Source organism: Myotis brandtii, unplaced genomic scaffold, assembly GCF_000412655.1.
Source record: "Myotis brandtii unplaced genomic scaffold, ASM41265v1 scaffold661, whole genome shotgun sequence".
Lineage (NCBI taxonomy): Eukaryota > Metazoa > Chordata > Mammalia > Chiroptera > Vespertilionidae > Myotis > Myotis brandtii.
In genome coordinates, this window is record NW_005370568.1 from 125144 (window position 1) to 147783 (window position 22640).

Below are 22640 nucleotides of genomic sequence, written 5' to 3' on the forward strand. Positions count from 1 at the left end.
CACACGTCCCTGTGCCCTAATGTCCTGGTGTCATCTTTGAGGAAAATATTTCTCCTCTGGGAGCCTCATCATGAACTTCAACTAGAGCTATTTCAGAAACAGCAGGGAAGAAAATGCAGAACTAAGTTTATTCCTTTGCTCAAAAGTATTTCCTGAACACCCCGGGAAAAGAAAATGTGGAAAGGCGACATACACAGCTGCAAACCACATTTCAATAACCATATGGTGAATGTGTGGTGTCTTCTGCCTGTTCTCCTCAATGCTCTTTAGATATTGACATGGAACTCAGATTTCACAGACTCCATAGAAAGAGGAAGTGGGGGCTGAGGGTGAGGAGGCATCTGATGATGTTGGCCACAATCCTCTTGCAAGCTGTGATTGGCCCTATAAATGTTCCAGACCAAGTAGCGGCCCCACTAGGCCCACCACTGCCTCTCTCCCAGGGTCACAGGTATAACATCCCTGGTAATGAAAGCTTGACCATTTTATGGAGATACTATGCAGACAAGCTTTCATTTTACTCCCTGTCCTCCGCACTCCTTAGGAATGCCTCCCGCCAATAAATGATCCTGATCATTGTTGCAATTAAAATAATTCATGGAATTATCTAAGATGGCGGCATAGGTAAACACCGGAGACTGCTGCCGCAAACAACCACTTCAAAAATACAACTAAAAGACGGAACGGACATCACCCAGAACCACAGGAAGGCTGGCTGAGGAGAGACTCTTCAACTAGAAGGAAAAATAACAGCACACCGAGGCTCAGAGGAGGCGCAGTGTGGAAAATACTCAGGTGCGGAGGTGCGCGCGCAAAGCGGGCTGGTGGCTGAGAGCGCGGTTGTCGTTTTCGGTCAGGGGGGAGTCTCAGACTCTGAGCTCCAGATACGGGCGAATCGCTGGGGACTCGGACCCAAACGGGAGAAGCGGGAGTGTCTGGCATCAGTTGGAAGGCAGCTTTCTCTCCGTGGTTTGCAGCGGTTCCTGGGGTTCTGAGAAGCAGAGCCTCTGGGAACGGGACTGAGAGGGGCCATTACCGCTCCCTCCGCCCGCCCTGTTGAGCCCGCCCCGCCCAAGCCCTGCGCAGAGCCATTTGCCAGATCGCCTCAGGCAAAGGCTAGATTAGCACCTCCCCAGAGGACAGAAGTTTTCCGCGGCAGACACAGCTGATTCACACAGCCAGTCGGCCTGGTGGTCAAATCCCTCTAGTATTAACTACAACAATCAAGGCTCAACTAGAACAAGACTGCGCACAAAGACCACTAGGGGGTGCACCAAGAAAGCATAAAAAATGCGGAGACAAAAAAACATGACAGAAATGGAGGATATAGAGCTAAAAAACGCAATTTTGAGGGCTTGCAATAAACTTTTGGAGAGCCTCACGAAAACTAATGAGACCCTCGATGCTATGATAAAGAAACAACTAGAAATTAAGCATACATGGTCTGAAATAAAGAATATTACACCCAATAGCAGACCAGAGGAGCGCAAGAATCAAGTCAAAGATTTGAAATACGAAGAAGCAAAAAACACCCAACCGGAAAAGCAAAATGAAAAAAGAATCCAAAAATACGAAGATAGTGTAAGGAGCCTCTGGGACAGCTTCAAGCGTACCAACATCCGAATTATAGGGGTGCCAGAAGAAGAGAGAGAGCAAGATATTGAAAACCTATTTGAAGAAATAATGACAGAAAACTTCCCCTACCTGGTGAAAGAAATAGACTTCCAAGTCCAGGAAGTGCAGAGAACCCCAAACAAAAGGAATCCAAAGAGGACCACACCAAGACACATCATAATTAAAATGCCAAGAGCAAAAGACAAAGAGAGAATCTTAAAAGCAGCAAGAGAAAAAAAGTCAGTTACCTATAAGGGAGTACCCATACGACTGTCAGCTGATTTCTCAACAGAAACTTTGCAGGCCAGAAGGGAGTGGCAAGAAATATTCAAAGTGATGAATAGCAAGAACCTACAACCAAGATTACTTTATCCAGCAAAGCTATCATTCAGAATTGAAGGTCAGATAAAGAGCTTCACAGATAAGAAAAAGCTAAAGGAGTTCATCACCACCAAACCAGTATTATATGAAATGCTGAAAGGTATCATTTAAGAAGAGGAAGAAGAAGAAAAAGGTAAAGATAAAAATTCTGAACAACAAATACACATCTATCAACAAGTGAATCTAAAAATCAAGTGAATAAATAATCTGATGAACAGAATAAACTGGTGAATAATAGAATCAGGGGCATAGAAAGGAAGTGGACTGACAATTCTCAGGGGGAAAGGGGTGTGTGTGTGGGGGGGGGGTTCGGGAAGAGACTGGACAAAAATCGTACACCTATGGATGAGGACAGTGGGTAGTGGGGTAAGGGCAGAAGGTGGGGTGGGAACCGGCTGGAAGGGAGCTATGGGGGGAAAAAAGAGGAACAACTGTAATAATCTGAACAATAAAGATTTAATTTTTAAAATAATAATAAGAAGAAGAAATGGAAGGAACTAATGAAATGTGTGTTGAAACTTTGAATGAACTTCCAGAGGTACTTCAGATTCATGTTAATATAAGAGGTAGTAGTGTAGCTGTTTTTCAATAAGGGCTAGCTGAACACCAGACTTCACCACATCCTGCTTCCACAGGAACTTTTCTGACTTTCCAGAAAATAGTCCAAAAGCAGCAAACACTTCTTCCTCCCATCTATGCACCTATCCCAGAACTAGCCCCACTTACCCTTCTTCTGCCCCCTTATCTATAGCCAATGTGAATTCCTTCAAAATAACTTACATCTTTCTACTCAAAGCTGTAAAAGAACCCCATTAAACCAGGATGGCGGAAATGCTTGCCTTCTCTCCCTGCTGCTGCTGGTTTAGACAGCATGCCCCGGACCTGGTTCTTTTTACATGGCTAGTCAGTAAACCTGTTCCTTCAGGAAAACTTCAGTCTGCGAAGGTTTTGTTTCACAACTTTGTGCCGTTGTTGTCAGAGAAGAGGCATTGTATGTTATCTAGTCTTGTAAAAACCTATTGATTAGTTAATATTAATTTGTGGCTCATCATATGGTCTATCCTGGAAGATGTCCCATGTGCACTTAGGAGAATGTGTATTTTGTTCTGTGGTGCTCTGTCTGTAAGATCTAATTAATTGTGTTCTGGAAGTCCTCTATTTTCAGTCTTATATTCAGTCTAGTTGTTGTGAGTAGGATATTGAAGTCTCCAACTACTACTGAAGAAATGCCTGTCGCATAGAAATGTGTATTTCTCGCTACAGTTATCAGGCAAGACAGGTTTATTTAGACACTTTGCTCTAGGCCAGCAGTTCTCAACCTGTGGGCCGCGACCCCTTTGGCGGTCGAACGACCCTTTCACAGGGGTCGCCTAAGACCATCCTGCATATCAGATATTTACATTACGATTCATAACAGTAGCAACATTACAGTTATGAAGTAGCAATGAAAATAATTTTATGGTTGGGTCACAACATGAAGATCTATATTTAAAGGGCCAGAAGGTTGAGATCCACTGCTCTAGGCTAATGTGTGCTCATATGAAGAATCTCTCCATTTCATTAAACTTTAGATTTAGTTAGCACATTCAATACCTGTAACTTCAGAAACTTCTCCCTGAAGCTACTATAGTGCAGAAAAAAATCATATAAAAACTTCTTCGTTATTATGTGTTCCTGTTAAGTGATAAAGAAAACAATTATCATATCTTTTCTCATTTAGTTATTACTTAATTGGACCAAAAACCCTATATTGTGAACTCGCTGGAAATAATGTGGAATGGAGTGATAATCTACCAAGTTGTGAAAGTAAGTACATTCTCTCTTTAGAATTTACAGCAGCAGTTCCCAAATTTTATGGCCTGGGGACCCCATCATGCTTTACAATTAAGACCCCACAGGGATTTTATGCAAGTGGGTTAGTGCTATTGATCTTCTTTATACTGAGATTAAAGCAGAGAAGTGTTTAAATAATTATTTGTTAATTCATTTTTAAGAACAATAATCTCAATATATGTTAACAAATGCTGCATATTTTTGTCCTAAAATCAAACATTTCCAAAACAGTGGGAAGGGTGTCATTGCTTTACGTTTTTTCTAATCCCTTCAGTATCTGGCTTAAAGAAGAGCTCCACATTCATCCTGCGGCTTATCAGACAGTCTCAGGCCATTGGAAAATGTCACTGTCCGCTCTCAGGGTGACAGTGAGAAAAGACAAAATCGTGGCATCCCTGAGAACCACTGACTCAGGAATGGATGTAGCATTTCTCAACTAGCACTGAGTCTTCCTAAGTCATAAGTTTATTTTCTCATTAAATTGTTAGTGTCTCTTATACTTGGGAAAACTTAGCACGGTGTTACAGATATCACAAGTCTTTCATACAGGTATCTTCTATGGGTACTTAAGAAAATGGGGTTTATTCTAAAATTTCATTTCTCTATTGATGGCTGGAATTGGGATATAATAACATTTTTTAATAGAAACTTTTTTTCAAATGGATATTGAATTTGCAAATAGATGTAGAAATCATATGTTAGCGAACTTATTGAAAGCATAATGCTGTCTTAATCTTTTACTTTTTATTGTGTTTTTCTGTCCTCTTTTTCTCTTTTTAAGAGGTTTTGTGTAAACCACCTCCAAAAATACCAAATGGAGAATTCACCAATAGCCACAAGGCTACATTTGAATATAATGAACTAGTAACTTACAGTTGTAAGCCTTCCGGTGGACCAGATGAATATTCACTTGTTGGAGAGAGGAAGCTTATTTGTATTGGGCACGACAAATGGAGTAGTAACCCTCCTGAGTGTAAAGGTAATAATATTTTCATTTCTTTCCCTCTCAATTATAAATGTTGTGGAAACTTTTACCAACTTTTAAATACCTTGGCCAACAAGTAAAAACAAAACAAAAACAGCCATATGTGCTTTAAATTTGTTTCTAATCTAATTTTATGTATCAAATAGAATAAAAAACAATTCTACTTGTAGCGTTTCCCACTCTTCACCCCCATGTTCTTGGCATTCCTGTTTATACATTGTTAATAGCTATGTATATGCATGAGTTAAATTTTTTGGCTTAAAAGCATCAAAAAAAACACTAGTTTCAAGAAAGTTTTTTAAAATGTTGTTTTATTGCTTAAAGTATTACAAAGAATAGTACATATGTCTCCTTTTTTTCCCCCCTTGACCTTCACTGAAAAAAAAGCTTTATCATATAATACAAGAAGTATGACAGTTCTGGCTCAACTAAATGGTAGAATAAATTGTAAAAGACTAACCCTGTCACCAATAAGATTGATAAAGTCCAGGCAAAACATGCAGGCATATCTTTTTTAATTGTGCTTTGCTTTATTGCACTTCACACACACACACACACACACACACACACACACACACACACACACACACACATATTTACAAATTGAGTACTGGAACCAGCAAAACAACTGTAACCTGCTTTACTTCCATACTCACCTATTGCTGTAGTCTGAAACAAACCTGAAATATATCAGAGGTTTACCTATACTTAAAAAACAAGACCTAAGGCATTTGAGCATGACCAAAAGCAGGACACACTGGGAGGTATTTGACACTTGAACAAAATTAACCACTGAAACACAGTAAAATATGTCTTCTTTTCACATGCATATGTAACATTTCTTAGTACCATATACTAGGCAATATGTTTAAAAGTTTTTTTTTATTTCAAAAATTGAAATTATTTACAGTACAGTATCTTTACAATGGAATGAATGTAGAAAGAGAAGTAAAGATATCTGTAAAATCCCTAAATATTTAAAAATTATGAAGACATTTCTAACTAACCATGAATAAAAGAAGGAGTCACAAGGGAAATTAGAATGTATTTTGAATTGAATGAAAATGAAAATACAATATATTGAAATATCAAAGTTTGTGGAATATAGCAAAAGCATTGCTTAGAAGAATATTCATAGCAAATACATATACTGGAACCAGAGAAAAGTTTCAGCTCAAGAATCTAAGGTTTCACTTTAAGGAATTAAAAAGGAAGAGCAAGTTGAATACAGAACAAGGAAACAGAAATAATAAAGATAGAAATCAACAAAATTGAAAAAATATAGAATTATTGAAACCAACACCTTGTTCTTGGGGAGGATCAATACAATGAATAAAGCTATAACCAGTCTGACAAAAAAGTAGACGACACAAATGACCAACATCAAGAATGGAAAAGAGGGCTTGACTGCTTTGGTTTAGTGGTTAGAGCATCAACCCAAGTGCTGAAGGGTCTATGGTTCAATTCCTGATCAAGGGCATATACTTTGGTTGCAGGTTTGATCTCCCACCTGGTTGGGGCACCTGCTGGAGGCAACCAATAGATGCATCATTGTCCCATCAATGTTTCTCTAACCCTCTCTTCCCCCTCCTCCTTCCCTTTCGCTCTCTTTAAAAACCAATTTAAAAAATATCCTCGGGTGAAAATTTAAAAAAAAAATTTTTTTAAGAGAACATCACTAAATATCCTGCAGACATTTAAACGACAATAAGCGAATAACATGTACAACTTTATGCCAAGAAATTTGACACTTAAACCTCACAAAGAGAACTGCAGGCCCCAGCCATCACTAGCTTTGTACCAACATTTAAGTATTCACAATAGCAGCTCTGCACAAACTCTCCAAGTCAATACAACAGGAGGGAATACTTCTCACCTCATCCAATGAAGACAGAATTACCCCGATACCAAAACCAGACAAAATGTAGAAATAGGCTTACAAATTGTAGGAAAATGAAAAACAGTATCCACTGTGAACATAGAACCAAAACTGTCAGCGATGGTCAAGGTCACCTCTGCCCTGAGATAGCCTCTGGCCAGAGACAGCACTCTGGTCTTGCTCGCAGGAATGAATTCAAATAAGAGACAACAAATAGCAGCAAAAGCAGGGGAGAATTTACTTGCAGAGAAAGGATCTACACTCAGAACCTGAGCGGGCAACTCAGCAGGCTGACACCAAACCGAGTGCCCTGATATCTGGGAGTTCAGGGGATTTATACTCTAGGCTGGAAGGCCCCTAGCAAGGAGCAAGTCGCCCCCTCCTCATGACTCATGAAAATATATCTTCAAACATAACACCTGAGTGAAGGTGCATTATGGGCCCTATGCATCGCTCAGATTTAATCTCAGAAGGTGTTTTCTTGTATGGACTGCCCAGCCCAGTGTTTTGTTTTGTTTTGTTGCTGATTTTCCAGTTTCTGTGAAATGCATGGCTGGATCCTGAAATCAATCAAGAGCCGTGGTTCTCAACCTTCCTAATGCCGCGACCCTTTAATGCGATTCCTCATGTTGTGGTGACCCCCCATTTCATTGTTACAAATTGAACATAATTAATGCATAGTGATTAATCACAAAAACAATATGCAATTATATATGTGTTTTCCGATGGTCTTAGGCGACCCCTGTGAAAGGGTCGTTCGACCCCCAAAGGGGCCGCGACCCACAGGTTGAGAACCACTGATCTAGAGGGTCCTGCCCAGCACTTTACTTTGTAAGAAGAAGAACAGAATGGGAAGTACCAGAGTACATGGGTACCAAGACTAACTATGAAGTTTTAACTTTATCTCAGACCTGGGAGGTTACAATATAAAATGTGGGGTTTGATCTCTGCATTCCAGTCCAAAATATTTGGAAAACGCAGCCCTAAATTCACTGGCCTTTCTACCTCTTGCACATCCCAGTTCTTGCATGTTGCTGATACCTGATAACTTTCTCTCTGCATATGTTTGCATGGCTAGCTTCTTTTCAGCTTTTTACCTTTGAGCTCAAATATTACCTTATTACAAGAGCCTTCCCTGCCTTTCTGAAAGGTCAGGGTACTAACTCAGTGTCAACACGAAATTAAAAAAAAAAACTTTTTTTTTTTAATTCCTAGAGCTAAAGAGCATCAAAAGTTGCTTTTAAACTTTCCTAAAAATTGTATGTGGTAATCAGACCTTTCTCAAAACTTGTCAGTAAGGGAAAAACAATCATCTATAATGACAGTTTGTTCTAGGTGGGAAAAGATTGTTAGATGTCTCTATATCTGATTGCCTGAAATTAAAATGCACAAATAGGCCTAGCTGTGTGGCTCAGTGGCTGAGCATTGACTTATAAACCAGGAAGTCATGGTTCCATTCTGGGTCTGGGTACATGCCTGGGTTTTGAGCTTGATTCCCAGTAGTGGGTGTGCAAGAGGCAGCTGATCAATGTTTCACTCTCATGGATGTTTCTATGTCTCTTTCCCATCTCCCCTCTGTAAAAATAATTAGTTAATTAATTAAAACACTTATTTTAATACACAAATAAAGTATTTTTTATTTAATTAACATTCTGCCTTCCGTTCCTTGCCTGTTTGTCCCCAGGGGAAGTTACTAATTTGCACTAGTTTTTCTTTCCCCTATTGAAACAGCTTTCCATTAATTCTGGAATTTCTTCATTTTTCAGTGGTCAAATGTACCTATCCAAATGTCCCGAATGGAAGAGTGGTGTCCGGATTTGGGAAAAAATATCTGTACAAAGCAGAGGTTAAATTCGAATGCCTTGCAGGATTTTACCTTGAAGGCAATAGCACTATTGTCTGTGGAGCCGACAGTACTTGGAAGCCTAAGATCCCAACATGTATTAAAGGTGCAAAGGGGTCTTTTAGTCTTTTTTGTTTAGATTTTATTTCTTTGACATTAAATAGCAATGATATGGAATAATTGAAAAGAAACAGTTTTTTTAAATTAACTCCATCTCATATTCATTTTCATGACAGAGGTATGACATCAAATGTATTGTTTTCATAGGGTCTTAGCACATTATGTATATCACACAGGTGTCTCAATTTCTGGCGTTTCTTATGTGTAAAAATGTATAGCAACCATTTTTCAGAGTCAATTGAAGCATGGGAATTTCTACCTAAAAAAGAATCTAAATTCTTTTTCATATAATTCATAATTCCTATAAATTTAAAAATGCAAAAAAATAAAAATAAAAATAAAAATGCAATAATTTCAAAGTGATTAATCTCATTGTTGTTATTTTTTTTTTAGGGGCACCACCTCTCAGTACAAAACCCACAACTTCCAGTACCTCAGGTTTAATAACTTTCTGCTTATATTATTTAATACCTTGCAATTTCTTTTTTATAATTCTTTAACTACCTGGTGATTTATACTCATTCGCCATTTTTAGTAATGAAAGGAGGAAAAACATATTTACAGCCATTCTAGTTGGTATACTTTGTGATCCTAAAACTATCTGCCTCAGTCTGCAGACATTGGAACCAGCATGTTATGTAAACCTTAAAGTGTTTACTAATATATAAGATGATTGAATGCCTTCCTCACTGGTCGATAGTAGAGTTAAACTGGGATGCACTCGTATTTAAAGCAGTTAGCACAAGGCCTGGCATTTAGGAAGCTCTCAAAGGAAACTTATTTATGACTTACAGCATCACTCCAATTAGTGTCAGCGCAAAGGAGGGTCCGTGGCTTTTGTTCTTAATACATATGTTTTCTATGTCATCAACTTAGCCATTTTATTATTTGTAAAACGATCTGCTGACACCTTTACAAGGTGTCCTTGTGACCTAGGATGATGTTGTATTTCCCGGAATACACCCAGTTTCATTTGTTTCAGGAACTGGGAAATTTCTGCTGTCTCTAGAACAGCAACCCTACCTCTTACTGCCTCCTAGAATTATTCTTTTTCTCTTTAGTGGGCATTTTTATTTGGCAATAGAGGCAAATTTCATAGCAACGGAAAGGCAGGAGAAGTCCTTAATTATTGAAATGAAATGGAGGACTTCTTGTATGGACTGCTGGTCAACGGCTCTCCAAGACTTAGGAGATTATTTTGATATGACGGAAGAAATTGTCTTCCTGATTTTAGTGCTGCTGTCTCTGGCTTCTCTTTGTTTTCAGCAGAAACAAGAGACAAGAGAAACACAGTAGTCATCACTTATCCACGGCTTCACTTTCTGTGGTTTCAGTTACCCACATCCGTGGTCTGAAAAGATTAAATGGGAATTCCAGGAATAAGTAATTCATAACTTTTAAATTACTCGCCATTCTGAATAGCATGATGAAATATCACTCTGTCCCACTATTTCTCACCCAGGCCGAGAATCATCCCTTGGTTCAGTGTCTTCACCTCACTTTTTCTCATCACGTAGGCATTGTATCATCTCACATCATCACTAGAAGAAGGGACAACGCAGTGCAATAACATATTTTGAGAGGGAGACAACACATTCACATTATTTTTATTATAGGATATTGTTATAATTGTTCCATTTTAATAGTAGTTGTTGTTAGTCTCTTACCATGCCTAATTTATAAATTAAACTTTATCATAGATATACATATAACATACATAGGGGTCAGTAGTATCCAGGTTTCCAGGCATCAGTGGGGGTCTTGTAATGTACCCCATGTAGACAAGTGGGGAACTACTGTAGTGGAAGAGCTTTAGCCTGGGCAGAGCTCACACAAGGTCCTAATTTGGCTCGACTTATTCCAATAACATCATTTCTGTGGGCTTATTTTCCTGTTAAACATGAGGGTGTTGAACTGGAGAAAATTTCAATTACTGGCTTCTAATGTGTTTGTATATTTCCTGTTGTCCTAATCATTTAAAAAGATTGTGGGGAATTATGCATGTTAACATGTTAACAATTAGAACATCTTTTTAGAATCCTCCTGTACCTGGAATCTGGTAGCTTCCTTGAGTAACTTACTTGAGTGTTACAAGGTTTTGAGGGAAAGAGATTATTTTTGGTGGACTGATACATTAAGGTTGCATGTGAATTTTATACTCATCAGCCCATCCATGTTTGCTCAAATGGTCTTAGTCAATATATGCACTGTGGTATGCTGTGTTTGTTGATATGTTCTTTTAAAAGACTTGGCCATAAGTATTTCAGAAAGGATTTATAAAACAGTAATTCTGGTTAGTGTTTCAAAGAAGTAAAGATTGTGAGGAAATGTTTATAAAGAAGATAAACTATAGGGATCTTTTCTTAAATATCAAAAATCAAAATTCCTCATGGGACTACCATTTTATATAATTGGAGAAAAAATATATAAAAAGGATCATCAGCAACATGTAATAATGATAAGGTAGATTGAGGATAATTGTTCTAATATGAAAAAATACTAAGCGAAAAGCAAAGGGATAAGAATTCTGTGGTCTGATACTAATTGGATGTAACTTTTAAAAGATACATATGTTTATTTTGAATGTATTATTTTTATGATTTTTATTAGTTAATTTCTAGGATGTCCATTCTGAAATACAAAGCTATAGTGAGTATTCTTATGCAAAATCCATATGTACTTAGATCTATATGTATTTAGGTAACTTCCCAGAAGTAAAATTATAAAGATAGGAAAGTATGTGTATTTTTCATCTAGAGAAATAATTAATCTCTTTTAAAAAATCAAAAATCAAATTAAATCCTGATTTTGTATAAATAAAGCTGGTGAATGTAATCAAATTTATTTTTCCAGGTGTCAAGCCTACTGTTCCAACCACATCTAGTACAACTGCAAAAAAAACAGGTTCAGTAACTCTTTATTCTACTTACATTGTTAAGAACTTAATAAGGTGATGAGCAAAAAAATAATGTTATGTATTAATTTGCATTTCTTTAATCCTACATAATAAAAGCCTAATATGCTAAGTGTCCGGTCATCTGGTCCTCTGTTCAACTAATCAGAGCATAATATGCTAATGATATGCTAAGGCTGCTCAACTGCTCACTATGACATGGACTGACCACCAGGGGGGCAGACAGTTGACTGGTAGTTTAGCTTGCTGCTAGGGTCCAGCCGATCAGGACTGAGCAGGATGGGCCAGACATGCCCTGGAGCCCTCCCACGGTTCCTTCCCAGCTGACCAACCTCCAGAATCCGTCCCGGGCCCCAATCGTGCACTGGTGGGGTCCCTTGACCTGGCCTGCACCCTCTTGCAATCCGGGCTGAGGGATTCCCCCCCCCCCCCAGTGCACGAATTTCATACACCGGGCCTCTAGTTATAAATAAAGCTGAACTTTTTTTGGCCCACATTGATTTATTCATGTTCTTTGCTCATTTTTCTATTAGGTTTCTAAAATTTCTTTGTTGATTTGTCAGAACTCATATAAATTAATGCCCTTTTAACATGAAGTGACCATTTTTCTAGTTCTTTTTTCCTTTGTCTTATTTTTACTAATCAGTTTTCTTTTAAGATTTTATACGGTTAGATATAGATTACACTTTATAACTTTTAATTATATAAGTAGTATATAAATATAAATTTGTAAAATTTCAAATATTACAAAAAAGTACATGGAGTAAAAGATTAGTCTCCTGTTTCTCTATTTCATTTCCTAAGGTAATCATTTAATCATTTAATAGTCTTTTTTAATCAGTTTATGTACATTGATATCCTTATATGCATAAATATACATACTTTAGTGTGTTTTTGTTGTTGTTAAACAGAATTGGAATCATGCTATTCATTTTTTTTTAAAAAAATCACATTATAATTTACTGTCAGTTGGGGTTGTATTTGAATTTATTCCCATGTTTTTAGTGGTGACTTTAATATATACCATATTTATTTAACTATTATCTTATCAGTGGTCATTTATATGTGCAGAAGTTTTACATTAACAGGTAGTTGGATGTATTAATGTTTTCCTCCATTAGGTATTATAGGTACCTCATAGACCTAGAATCACTTCTGGATTATTTCACTTCGTAAAATGTGTTCTGGCTTATTTCACTTAGCGTAACAGTTTCAAGTTTCATCTATTTTCTAGCATGTATCAGAACCTTATTCCTTTCTATGATTGAGTAATGTCCCATTGTCTACAGTTACCACCTTTATTTTTTTTATCCATTCAATTGGGTTGTTTCCAACTTTGGCTCTTCTGAATATGCTTCTCTGATAATTGGCATTTGAGTAACTGTTTGAGGCCTGTTTTCAATTTGGGGGTGGGGGGGTGGGGGGGGTATATACCCAGGAGTAGAGCTGCTGGGCTATGTGTTTACTTTTTGAGGAGCAGCCATACTGTCTTCCACAGCAGCTGCACCACTTTACATTCCCACCAGTGACGCACGAAGGTTCCAATTTATCCACCTCTTTACCAATACATGTTATTTTGTGTGTTTTTTTATGAATTTTATAGTTTTAGCTCTTATATTTAGTTCTTTGATCCACTTCGTGTTCATTTTTGTATATGATGTAAGATAAGGATCCACACCTTCATTCTTTTATATGTAGATATCCAGATTTCCAAGAACCATTTGTTGAAAAGATTGCCCTTCCCCCATTAAATGTCCTGAGCACCCTTCCCTACAATCTTTTGACCATATATGCACATGTTTATCTGTGGGCTCTGTATTCTATTCCATAGGTCTCTCTGTATTTATGTCTGCACCACAGACATAAATTATTATAGCTTTTGATTATTATAGCTTTTGAGTAAGTTTTAAAATCAGAAAATGGGAGTTCTCTCAACTTTTCTCTTCCATTTCAAGATTGTCTTGGCTATCCCTAGTCCCTTGAGGTTCCATATGAATGATATGTTGGATTTTTCTATTTCCACAAAATACTATATTCAAGATGGTAATGGGGATTGCATTCAGTCTGTAGGTTGCTTTGTGCAGTGTTAACATCTTAACCATACCAAGTCTTCCGGTGCGTGAACACAGGGTGTCTTTTCATTTATTGATACTGTCTTTTTCTTTTAGCAGTGTTTCGTAGTTTCCAGTGTAGGAGTCTTTCACCTCTTTGGTTAAATTTCTTTTTAAGTTATTTTTTTTTTAATCCTCAACCAAAGATATGTTTATTGATGTTAGAGAGAGGAAGGAGAGAAGAGACAGAGAAACGGAGAGAAACATGGATCGGCTGCCTCCTGTATGTGCCCTGACCAGGGTTCTGGAGTACAGGACAACGCTCCAACCAACTGGGCCACCTGGTCAGGGCAGTATTTTACTCTTTTTTTTTTGATGCTATTGTAAATAGAATTGTTTTCTTCATTTCCTGTTCGGTTTGCTCATTGTTAGTGCATACAAATGCTACTGATTTTTACTTGTTGATTTCCTACACCGCAACTTTGCCACATTTATTTTTTAGTTCCAACAGGTGAGTGTATGTGCATGTACCAGTATATGTGTGTGATCTTTACCAGTTTCTATTTAAAAAAAAAAACATGTCATCTAGAACAGACATCATTTCATTCCTTCCTTCCCAATTTGGATGCTTTCCTTTCTTGCCTAATTGCTCTGATTATAAGTTTTGATATTATGTTAAATAGAAATGTCAAACAGGAGCATCCTGTCTTGTTCCTGATCTTAAGGAGAAAACTTTCAGTCTTTCACCATCGAGTATGGTGTTACCTATGAGTCTTTCCTAAATGGGCCCCATTATATTGAAATGTCTCAGCATTACTGAATAACCTCTAAATCATTTATTAAGCTCTCCTGTGTCTTTTAATTGTAAGTAGAATCACATTGAATCCATAGGCTAATACTGAGGATACACTAATGATAAATTTGCATTCTGTACCACAGAATATTGTCACAGGAAATGTTACTGGAGAGGAAAAAGAATGCTGATGACTGAATATAAATTTATAATATTTTATGACACTACTTTAAATGAAAAACATTAATATAATTTATATAAGGAAAATAAAATGATAAGGGATTTTGAACAAAGGCCAAAAATCCAAACCTATGTATTTAGGAGTCTTCTTTGATTTACTATTTTTTGCTTCTTTTTAAAATATTTTTCCTTTTTTTCCTAGTATATACCACTTCCGATGATGATACACCAATTAAAGGCAATGATTTAGGTATTATTTTGGTTATTAATAATCCTCCATTATGAGACCTTAGATTTCTCCATAGAAATATCATATTTCAATTATCTGTGGTTTGAGAAGAAACAACCTGTCATGTGATAGTTGACATTTGTAATTTTAATAGCGCAGATACCATGACAAATGGAAGCAGTAGTATGTGTAGACACATGGAGATAATACAGGCTTTTTTTATTGTTTAAAATATTACATGTCTCCTTTTCCCCTCATTAACCTCTTCCCAGTCATTCCCACCCTCCCAGTATAAACTACTTTTCTGTTTGTTTAATTTTTTTACTTAAACTCTCCACCAATCCCACCATTTTCAAGGTACATGCCCTTCACCGGAATCGAACCTGGGACCCTTCAGTCCTCAGGCCGACGCTCTATCCACTGAGCCAAACCAGCCAGGGCAATAATATAGTTTTTAAGAGGTCCCTCAAATCGAATTCCTAGTAGGGTGAGGGAACTTTCTCAATTGCTGTGTTTATTTGTAGGTTAAAATTTATAAAACCTAATGTGCCTTTCATGTGATAGTGTTATTTTGTAATGGCAATTTGTAAATAAATGTTCTGTCAATTCATACCTTGTATACACAAGCCTTAACGTACTGTAAGTTGGGTTAGTTTTTTTCTACAACAGGCTGGTGTATCACACTTTATATAGGCTCATGTAGTTCACACAATGTATGTTAAGAGAAAGGATAAAGTATGGTTGTGGCAGTTACATGAAATATAAGGATTTTTGATAAATAAGTGAAGAAAAGTATGTATTACTTTTCTTTACATTAGACTAGATTAGCAAGGTTAGTCTTTTTATAAAATGCACCTTAGACTGTTAAACTTTCACTCTGAACGCTGTGGTCAAACTGTCACCGTGCCAGTAAATCCAAAGCCACCTTCATTCATTAACCACTTCACAACTTTTTATGAAGTAAAAAGAGAAGGGGTAAACATGACATTGTATACTTTGACATATAAACATTTAATGACAATAATGGCAGTGTGGAAGCAGAGGTACTACCGAACAACATTTCTAAGATTTTGTAGTATTATTTATTGCTCTCCCCACCATCAAGAATGCATGTTCAAGTTTCGATGCATCATTTATCCATGTGCCCTGGAGTTTCATTTGGATTCTTAGAATGTTCTTAGTAATTAAGTTGTGTCTTAACTTGGGGATGGGGACTTGCGAAGACTGTAAAATAGGACTATATAAACAAATAATAGAAATTCATTAATGGCTCATTCCACAGACTCACTTTTGGGGAACAAAGTAAATGAAATTTCTAACAAAATAATAAGAATGATAGACTGAATACTGAATTAAACCAATGAGCCCTGGTCGGTTTGGCTCAGTGGACAGAGCATCGGCCTGCAGACTAAAGAGTCCTGGGTTCAATTCCTGGTCAGGGCACATGCCCAGATTACAGGCTCCATCCCCAGTGGGGGGTGTGCAGGAGGCAGCCAATCAATGATTCTCTCTCATCATTGATGTTTCTAACTCTTTCTCCCTCTCCCTTCCTCTCTGAAATCAAAAAAATATTATTTTTTAAAAAAACGAGAATGGGATAATACCTTCTTAAAATGATCTTCCTCTAACCTAGTAAATTGTCATTTTTATAATACTTTCTCTTAATTTTTATGATAATTCCAATTTTTATAACCTGGTGGGGTTACTACAGCACAAAACAAGGACAAGTGAGGGCCTATTAAGAGTTTCACAAGTTGGACCCTAAGCCGGGAATCAGATTAGAAGGGCTCTGTGATCAAAATGACTTGAACGCACTAGCAGTCACACTAAACTAGACCGATGAACATTTTCTTTGCTGTAGTTTACAGATGATCTCATCAAAATTAAAATGTGTCAACTATATGGAGACCCACATGTGCTCAATTACCTTCAAACTGGTTTTATTTTTTTTCTCAGATGGAGGACTCGTTGCTGTGATTGTTCTGACTGTACGTAAGTGTCCCAAACTTGGATGCCAACTTAAATCAAAATATTAACGTGAACAAGTGCATTTTTAATGATGTTTTAGTGTCTATAGTTTTCATAGATTGAAATTGAGTAAACCAGTCTAGAAATACCTGACCTTTTATATGATTCTACCTTGTGTTGGTGATTGTATAATCTTTTTTAAAAAATATATTTTATTGATTTTTTACAGAGAGGAAGGGAGAGGGATAGAGAGTTAGAAACATCGATGAGAGAGAAACATCGATCAGCTGCCTCCTGCACACTCCCTACTGGATATGTGTCCACAACCAAGGTACACGTCCTTGACAGGAATGATCTTGGGACCCTTGAGTCTGCAGGCCAACGCTCTATCCACTGAGCCAAACCGGTTAGGGCTGATTGTATAATTTTTTGTATTCTACATGTCCCTGTAGTAACAAATCCTAAATATTCCAAGTATGTTTTGAGTATTATTCTAAATTAAGCACAGACTCTTCTCTGGATTACTGCAGACCCTGAGTGATACAAGGGAACTGCATTTAGACAGTGAAGAGTCCAGATAGAATATGAATGTATGTGGGCTTCAATAAAGTAATATTTCTGCCCACTGAAGTGTAACCAACATTAATTTCTTCTGCTGGACTTTGAAACTTGGCATTAGTTGTTAGAGTTACATGTCATTTGTTTTCTGGTTTCTTGCAGTTCTTGCTATTGCAGTGATTGGCAGCTGTGTGTATAAATTTCTTCACGTCAAGCAAAGACAATAAATAAAACATGTTTTTGAACCTGTTGTTGCTTCTCATCTTGATGTACTTGTGCAGCTTTGGCTTGCTCTCTGTATTGCGTGCTGCCTTGTTAAAAATGTTCTTGCGTGAGTGTGCTGTCAGGATTGCATTTCCTTACTAAAATATTTTCACCTCCTTTTAATGTTATTGTAACAAGACTAATCTGTGCAGAGTTGTTTTAGATATTATGACTGTCAGGAAAACTTGTGGGGATTTGAGGTTTAAGTTCTGCAGAAAATCATGGCTCCTTGTAGTGCCTCCCCTACCCTAGGTTTACACTATTCCGACGGTGGATTGGGAGCCAGGAGTAAATTTAAAATAGTTCACTGTGTGCCTGGCTGGTGAGGCTCAGTGATTGAGTTTCGATCTATGAACCAGGAGAGCATGGTTCAATTCCTGGTCAGGGCACATGCCCTGGTTGCAGGCTTGTGTGGGGCATACAGGAGGCAGCCAATCAATGATTCTCTCTCAACATTGATGTTTCTAGCTCTTTATCCTTCTCCCTTAATCTCTGAAATAAATAAAATTATATTTAAAAAATAAAACTAAAAAAATAAATAGTTCACTGTGGAGACTTTGACAATTCTATTCACTGTAATTTTTTGGAGGAAAGCTTCCATGTGTCTGTATATCTGAAGTAGTTGTAAGAAGTCATGTAGGTATCTTATTCATTTTAAAAATGAGTAAGACACATTTTCTCCTGTTTTCTCCTGAAAACTCGATTTCTTTTCATTTAGAGATTTTATTTGTACATGTTAAAGTGGGGAATTAAAAACAACATTGTTGGACTTTCCTCTTATGTTCTCCTAACTTAACTAGGTTGCAGTAAAGCTCAAGGTTAAACCTAAAGTTACTGAGAGGGGTAAATTACCAAGGCACCTCATTAACTTTATCTGCCTTTTTATCTATAAAAAATGAAAAAGGGGAAATTTAAAATAGAAAAAAAAGTACAAATATATATCTTCTAAGGAGAATGGGAATTGTAAGCATCACACTTAAATTTTAATGAAATCATTTACAATGTAATGAAAGATTTAGAATAATACCTGGAGCATAGACAAAGACTGAAATATTTGACTTTCAGCCATTTGTTTTCCCATGTCATTTTGGAGATAGTTTTGAAATCAAACTAATCTTTTTTAAGACTTTTTGTATTTGTGGTTTAATAATATGTCTTTTATATTAATCATTGGGTTTGGGCTATGTAATAAGAGTACATTCTTCATTCATAAAGAGCTTAAACTCTTTTTATAATATTGGTTATCTTTTTAAAATGCCCACAGTGCCTTCATTTGAATCTTATATCATATTGTAGAACTCATGATAGGCGTATTTGATTTCTCTGTTTGTAGTGTATTTTTAACACGACATATACACAGCAGTCTGAGTAGGAAATGCTCTCAGTGGAATATTTTTACAATTCCAAACAACTGATGTAGAAATAATTTCTAAAGAAAGCAAAGACAGGTTTGTGTCCCTCACTTTCTTTAAAACATCACTGCATCAAAATACTTAAAGGTTCTTAAACAAACCTGAATCAAACCCTCTAGCTACCAGGTAAGGGCTCTATTAAAGGTGAAGAGGTGTCTGAGCGCTGTAGCCCTGGATTCAAGGCTCAGTACCACAGCTGATCTGAGGTTCCATGTCCGCTGAGCTCCAAGTGCTGCTGCTGCTGGGCCTGGACCACTGTGAGTAACCAGGGTGGAGACCACCATGGATGTGCGTGTGTTCTTGAAATATGAATAAGCACCTTCAAGTTTATGAGCAAATGTTTCTCCTGTTTTAGGTACTTGGATTTTTTAAAGACTCCTCATCTTGTGTACATGCTCCAGAAAGGATGTGGGGTAACACTTAGCTTTACCTCCTTTCTTTTAGGGAAAGTTAAGATTTCCATTATATTCTCTGCACTGTTTAATGTCCATAATCTCCCCTCAAAAAAAAAAAAAACAGAAAGAAAGAAAAAAGGCTGCCATCACTTTAGAAACTAATTTATGAGACTCTAACATGTATAGAGATACTTCTTTATTCCTAAGGGTAACTCTGGAAGCAAGGTACTAGGCATAGAGAAGCAAATGTTGCTGTTACAACTTGGTACCAGCCCTAGCCGGTTTGGCTCAGTGAATAGAGTGTCGGCCTGTGGACTGAAGGGTTCCGGGTTCGATTCCAGTCAAGGGCATGTACCTCAGTTGCATGCTCCTCCCTGGCTGGGCCCTGGTCAAGGCTGGTACAGGAGGCAACCAATCAATGTGTTTCTCTCACAATGATATTTCTGCCTTTCCCTCTCTGTTCCACTCTCTCTAAAAATCAATGGGAAAATATCCCCGGTGAGGACTAAATAAATAAAGACAAATCATTAAAAACAAACAAACCTGGTACCATATGCCTTGATGTGAACTTGTACTTATGAAGGTTTGGAATACAATTACCTTTCTACAGCCTAAATATAAGTACTAAAGTAGAAAAATACCATAAGTACTCATTTTTAAGATTATTAAACATATTTAAATCACTTGATGAAAAATGGCCATGAGGTAATAAGATATATATCCTACCACGTATATAATGTGGGGAGCTAGTTACTCTAAGTTACAAACCAGAGTTGTTTAGCAGATTCTACAAAGGCCAGTGGGAAAGGCAATTTCTTGGTAAAAACAAAGTGGTGTCTTTAATCTCAGTGACAAAGGTGAAGACAAACATTCCTACTAGAAGGGCAGTCAGGGTCTCCAAGTCCCCTCTACTTGATTTCTTAGGATTCCTTGAGGCTAAAACCAACCAGTTTTCAGACTGTTGTGAGCTTCAAGGTGTCAGAAGTGCTCACAGTTAATTTAATGAATGCTGGCATTAATATAAAATAGCTATAATTAGAAATTAAGTTTTAGCTCTAGCCGGTTTTGTTCAGTGGATAGAGCGTCGGCCTGCAGAATGAAGGGTCCCAGGTTCAATTCCAGTCATGGGTAAGTACCTTGGTTGTAGGTTCCTCCCTCACCCTGTCCCTGGTCAGGGTGCTGGATGTGTTTCTCTCACATTGATGTTTCTCTCTGTCTTTCCCTCTCTCTTCCACTCTCTCTAATAATCAATGGAAAAATATCCTCAGGTGAGGAATAAAAAAAGAAAAATGCAGCTTTAGATTTTCATTGTCTGCAAATACCTTCATTGTTTTATCAAATGTTTCTTAAATTTATATTAATGATCATTTATCTCATATAGTGGATTTTTATTTTAAAAAGTATTTGAATAAAAAGATTCTACACTTGGCCCTTGTTGCTCAGTGGTTAAGCATTAACCTATGTACCAAAAGGTCACAGTTCGATTCCAGGTCAGGGCCCATGCCTGGGTTGTAAGGTGTGATTCCCAGTATGGGACATGCAGGATGCAGCTGGTTGATGTTTTTCTCGCATGGATGTTTCTCTCTTACCCTCTCCCTTCCTCTTTTTCTAAAATCAGTAAAAATATTTAAGAAAAGAAGATTTCTGCACCTCCCTGGTTAGTGCAGCATTATTCACAATAACCAAGACATGGTACAACCTGTGTCCATCGAAGTGTGCCTAGATAAAGAAAAGGTTATTTATGTATGTTCTGCCATTTTCAACAACATGGCTGGACCTTGGGGGCATTATGTTAAGTGAACTGAGTCATACAGAGAAGGACAAATACTGTTGACCTCACATATAGGAATCTGAAAACCAAACTCCTACAAAAAGAAATCATATTTGTAGTTGCCAGGGCCAGGGGTTTGGGGGTCAGGGAAATTAGATGAAGTTGGTCAACAGTTATAAATTAAGCAAGTACTGGAATGTAATGTACAGCATGGTGACTATAATTAGTAATAGTGTACTGTATATTGGCAAGATGCTAAGAAAATAGACATTAAAAATTCTGATCACAGGGAAGAAAAAATATAACTGTGAGGTGATGAATGTTAATTAAATTTATTGTAGTTATTTCACAATATACACATTGTCAAGTAATTATGCTATATAACAAATTTATAGACTATGGCAATTATATCTCAATAAAAATTGGAAGAAGAAAAGATTTAGGAAGGAACGTCTAGTTTCCTATCCCATCATGAATGCAACTGTTAAGACATGAAGCTAACATTGAAATGTAGCTTGAATGTAGTCACCATCCTAAGATGCTTCTTTGAAATGGGTATGAATTTGGGTCTGAACATTTTGTCTGTTTTTCTTTAACATTTGCATTTACAGGGCAAGTCAACACAGTATTTCTGGCAATATTGAGGGGGATGTGATTTTTTAAATAAAATCTCCAAATTTAGAATGAAATGAAAATACATTTTATTAGTATAGAAAGTTATTTTGAAATCATTTTGTTCAAAGATTGGTGCCAACTGTCAAGGTTAATTTTGTTCAACAGATGTTAGTCATCTCTGAATTAGTGTGCAGATTTAATGCAATTTCAATCAGAGGTCCAACGGCATTGTTTTTAAATTTAACAACATAATTGTAAATGTTATGCAATTACAAAACAGAAGTGCTGTTAATATTTATTTCAAAGAATAAAATAATTGACAATGCAGGAATAGAGATATAGACCCATAGAACGAAACACAGAGCCCAAGAAAAAAGCACAAGTTTGGGTAAGATTTCGGCCGCAATAAACATGACATTTCAAGTCATGGAAAACGAATTATGTAATAAGAAGGCAACTATCTGAAAAAGGAAATTAGATCCCTGCCTCATGTCATTCACCAAAGCCAAGTCCATATGGACGAAAGGTTAATGTTAAAAATAAAAGAACGAGGTGAATACATAGACCAACATATTTCTGACTGGAGACCTCGATAAGCCTATAAGCAGTGCACCAGCATTTCCCTCAAACCTGGGCAGGTGGAGAATGGTCAGCCTGACAGGGGTCAGGGGCAGAGCCCCAGCTGCCAGCAGACCCCCGGGTTAGAGCACGGCCAGGCCACGCCCCGTTCCCTGGGGCTAAGGCTCCGCCCAGGGCCGAGGCCCCGCCTAGCGGCCCGCGATTGGCCCGCCGCCTAAGCGTCACTTCCGCTCGGGCGTGGCCTAGGCCGTGACCC

The 22640-nt window shown here is 37.4% G+C and overlaps 1 protein-coding gene across 1 annotated transcript in view; it reads left to right on the top strand.

Moving 5' to 3' along the window:
- Window positions 1–22640, top strand: part of LOC102261137 (membrane cofactor protein-like) — a 143281-nt gene that overhangs the window by 6887 nt on the left and 113754 nt on the right. The window contains exons 4-5 of the mRNA XM_014528936.1: window positions 3716–3801; window positions 4610–4807. Of these exons, the coding sequence (XP_014384422.1) occupies window positions 3716–3801; window positions 4610–4807 (284 nt within the window). The remainder of the gene's footprint in view (window positions 1–3715; window positions 3802–4609; window positions 4808–22640) is intronic.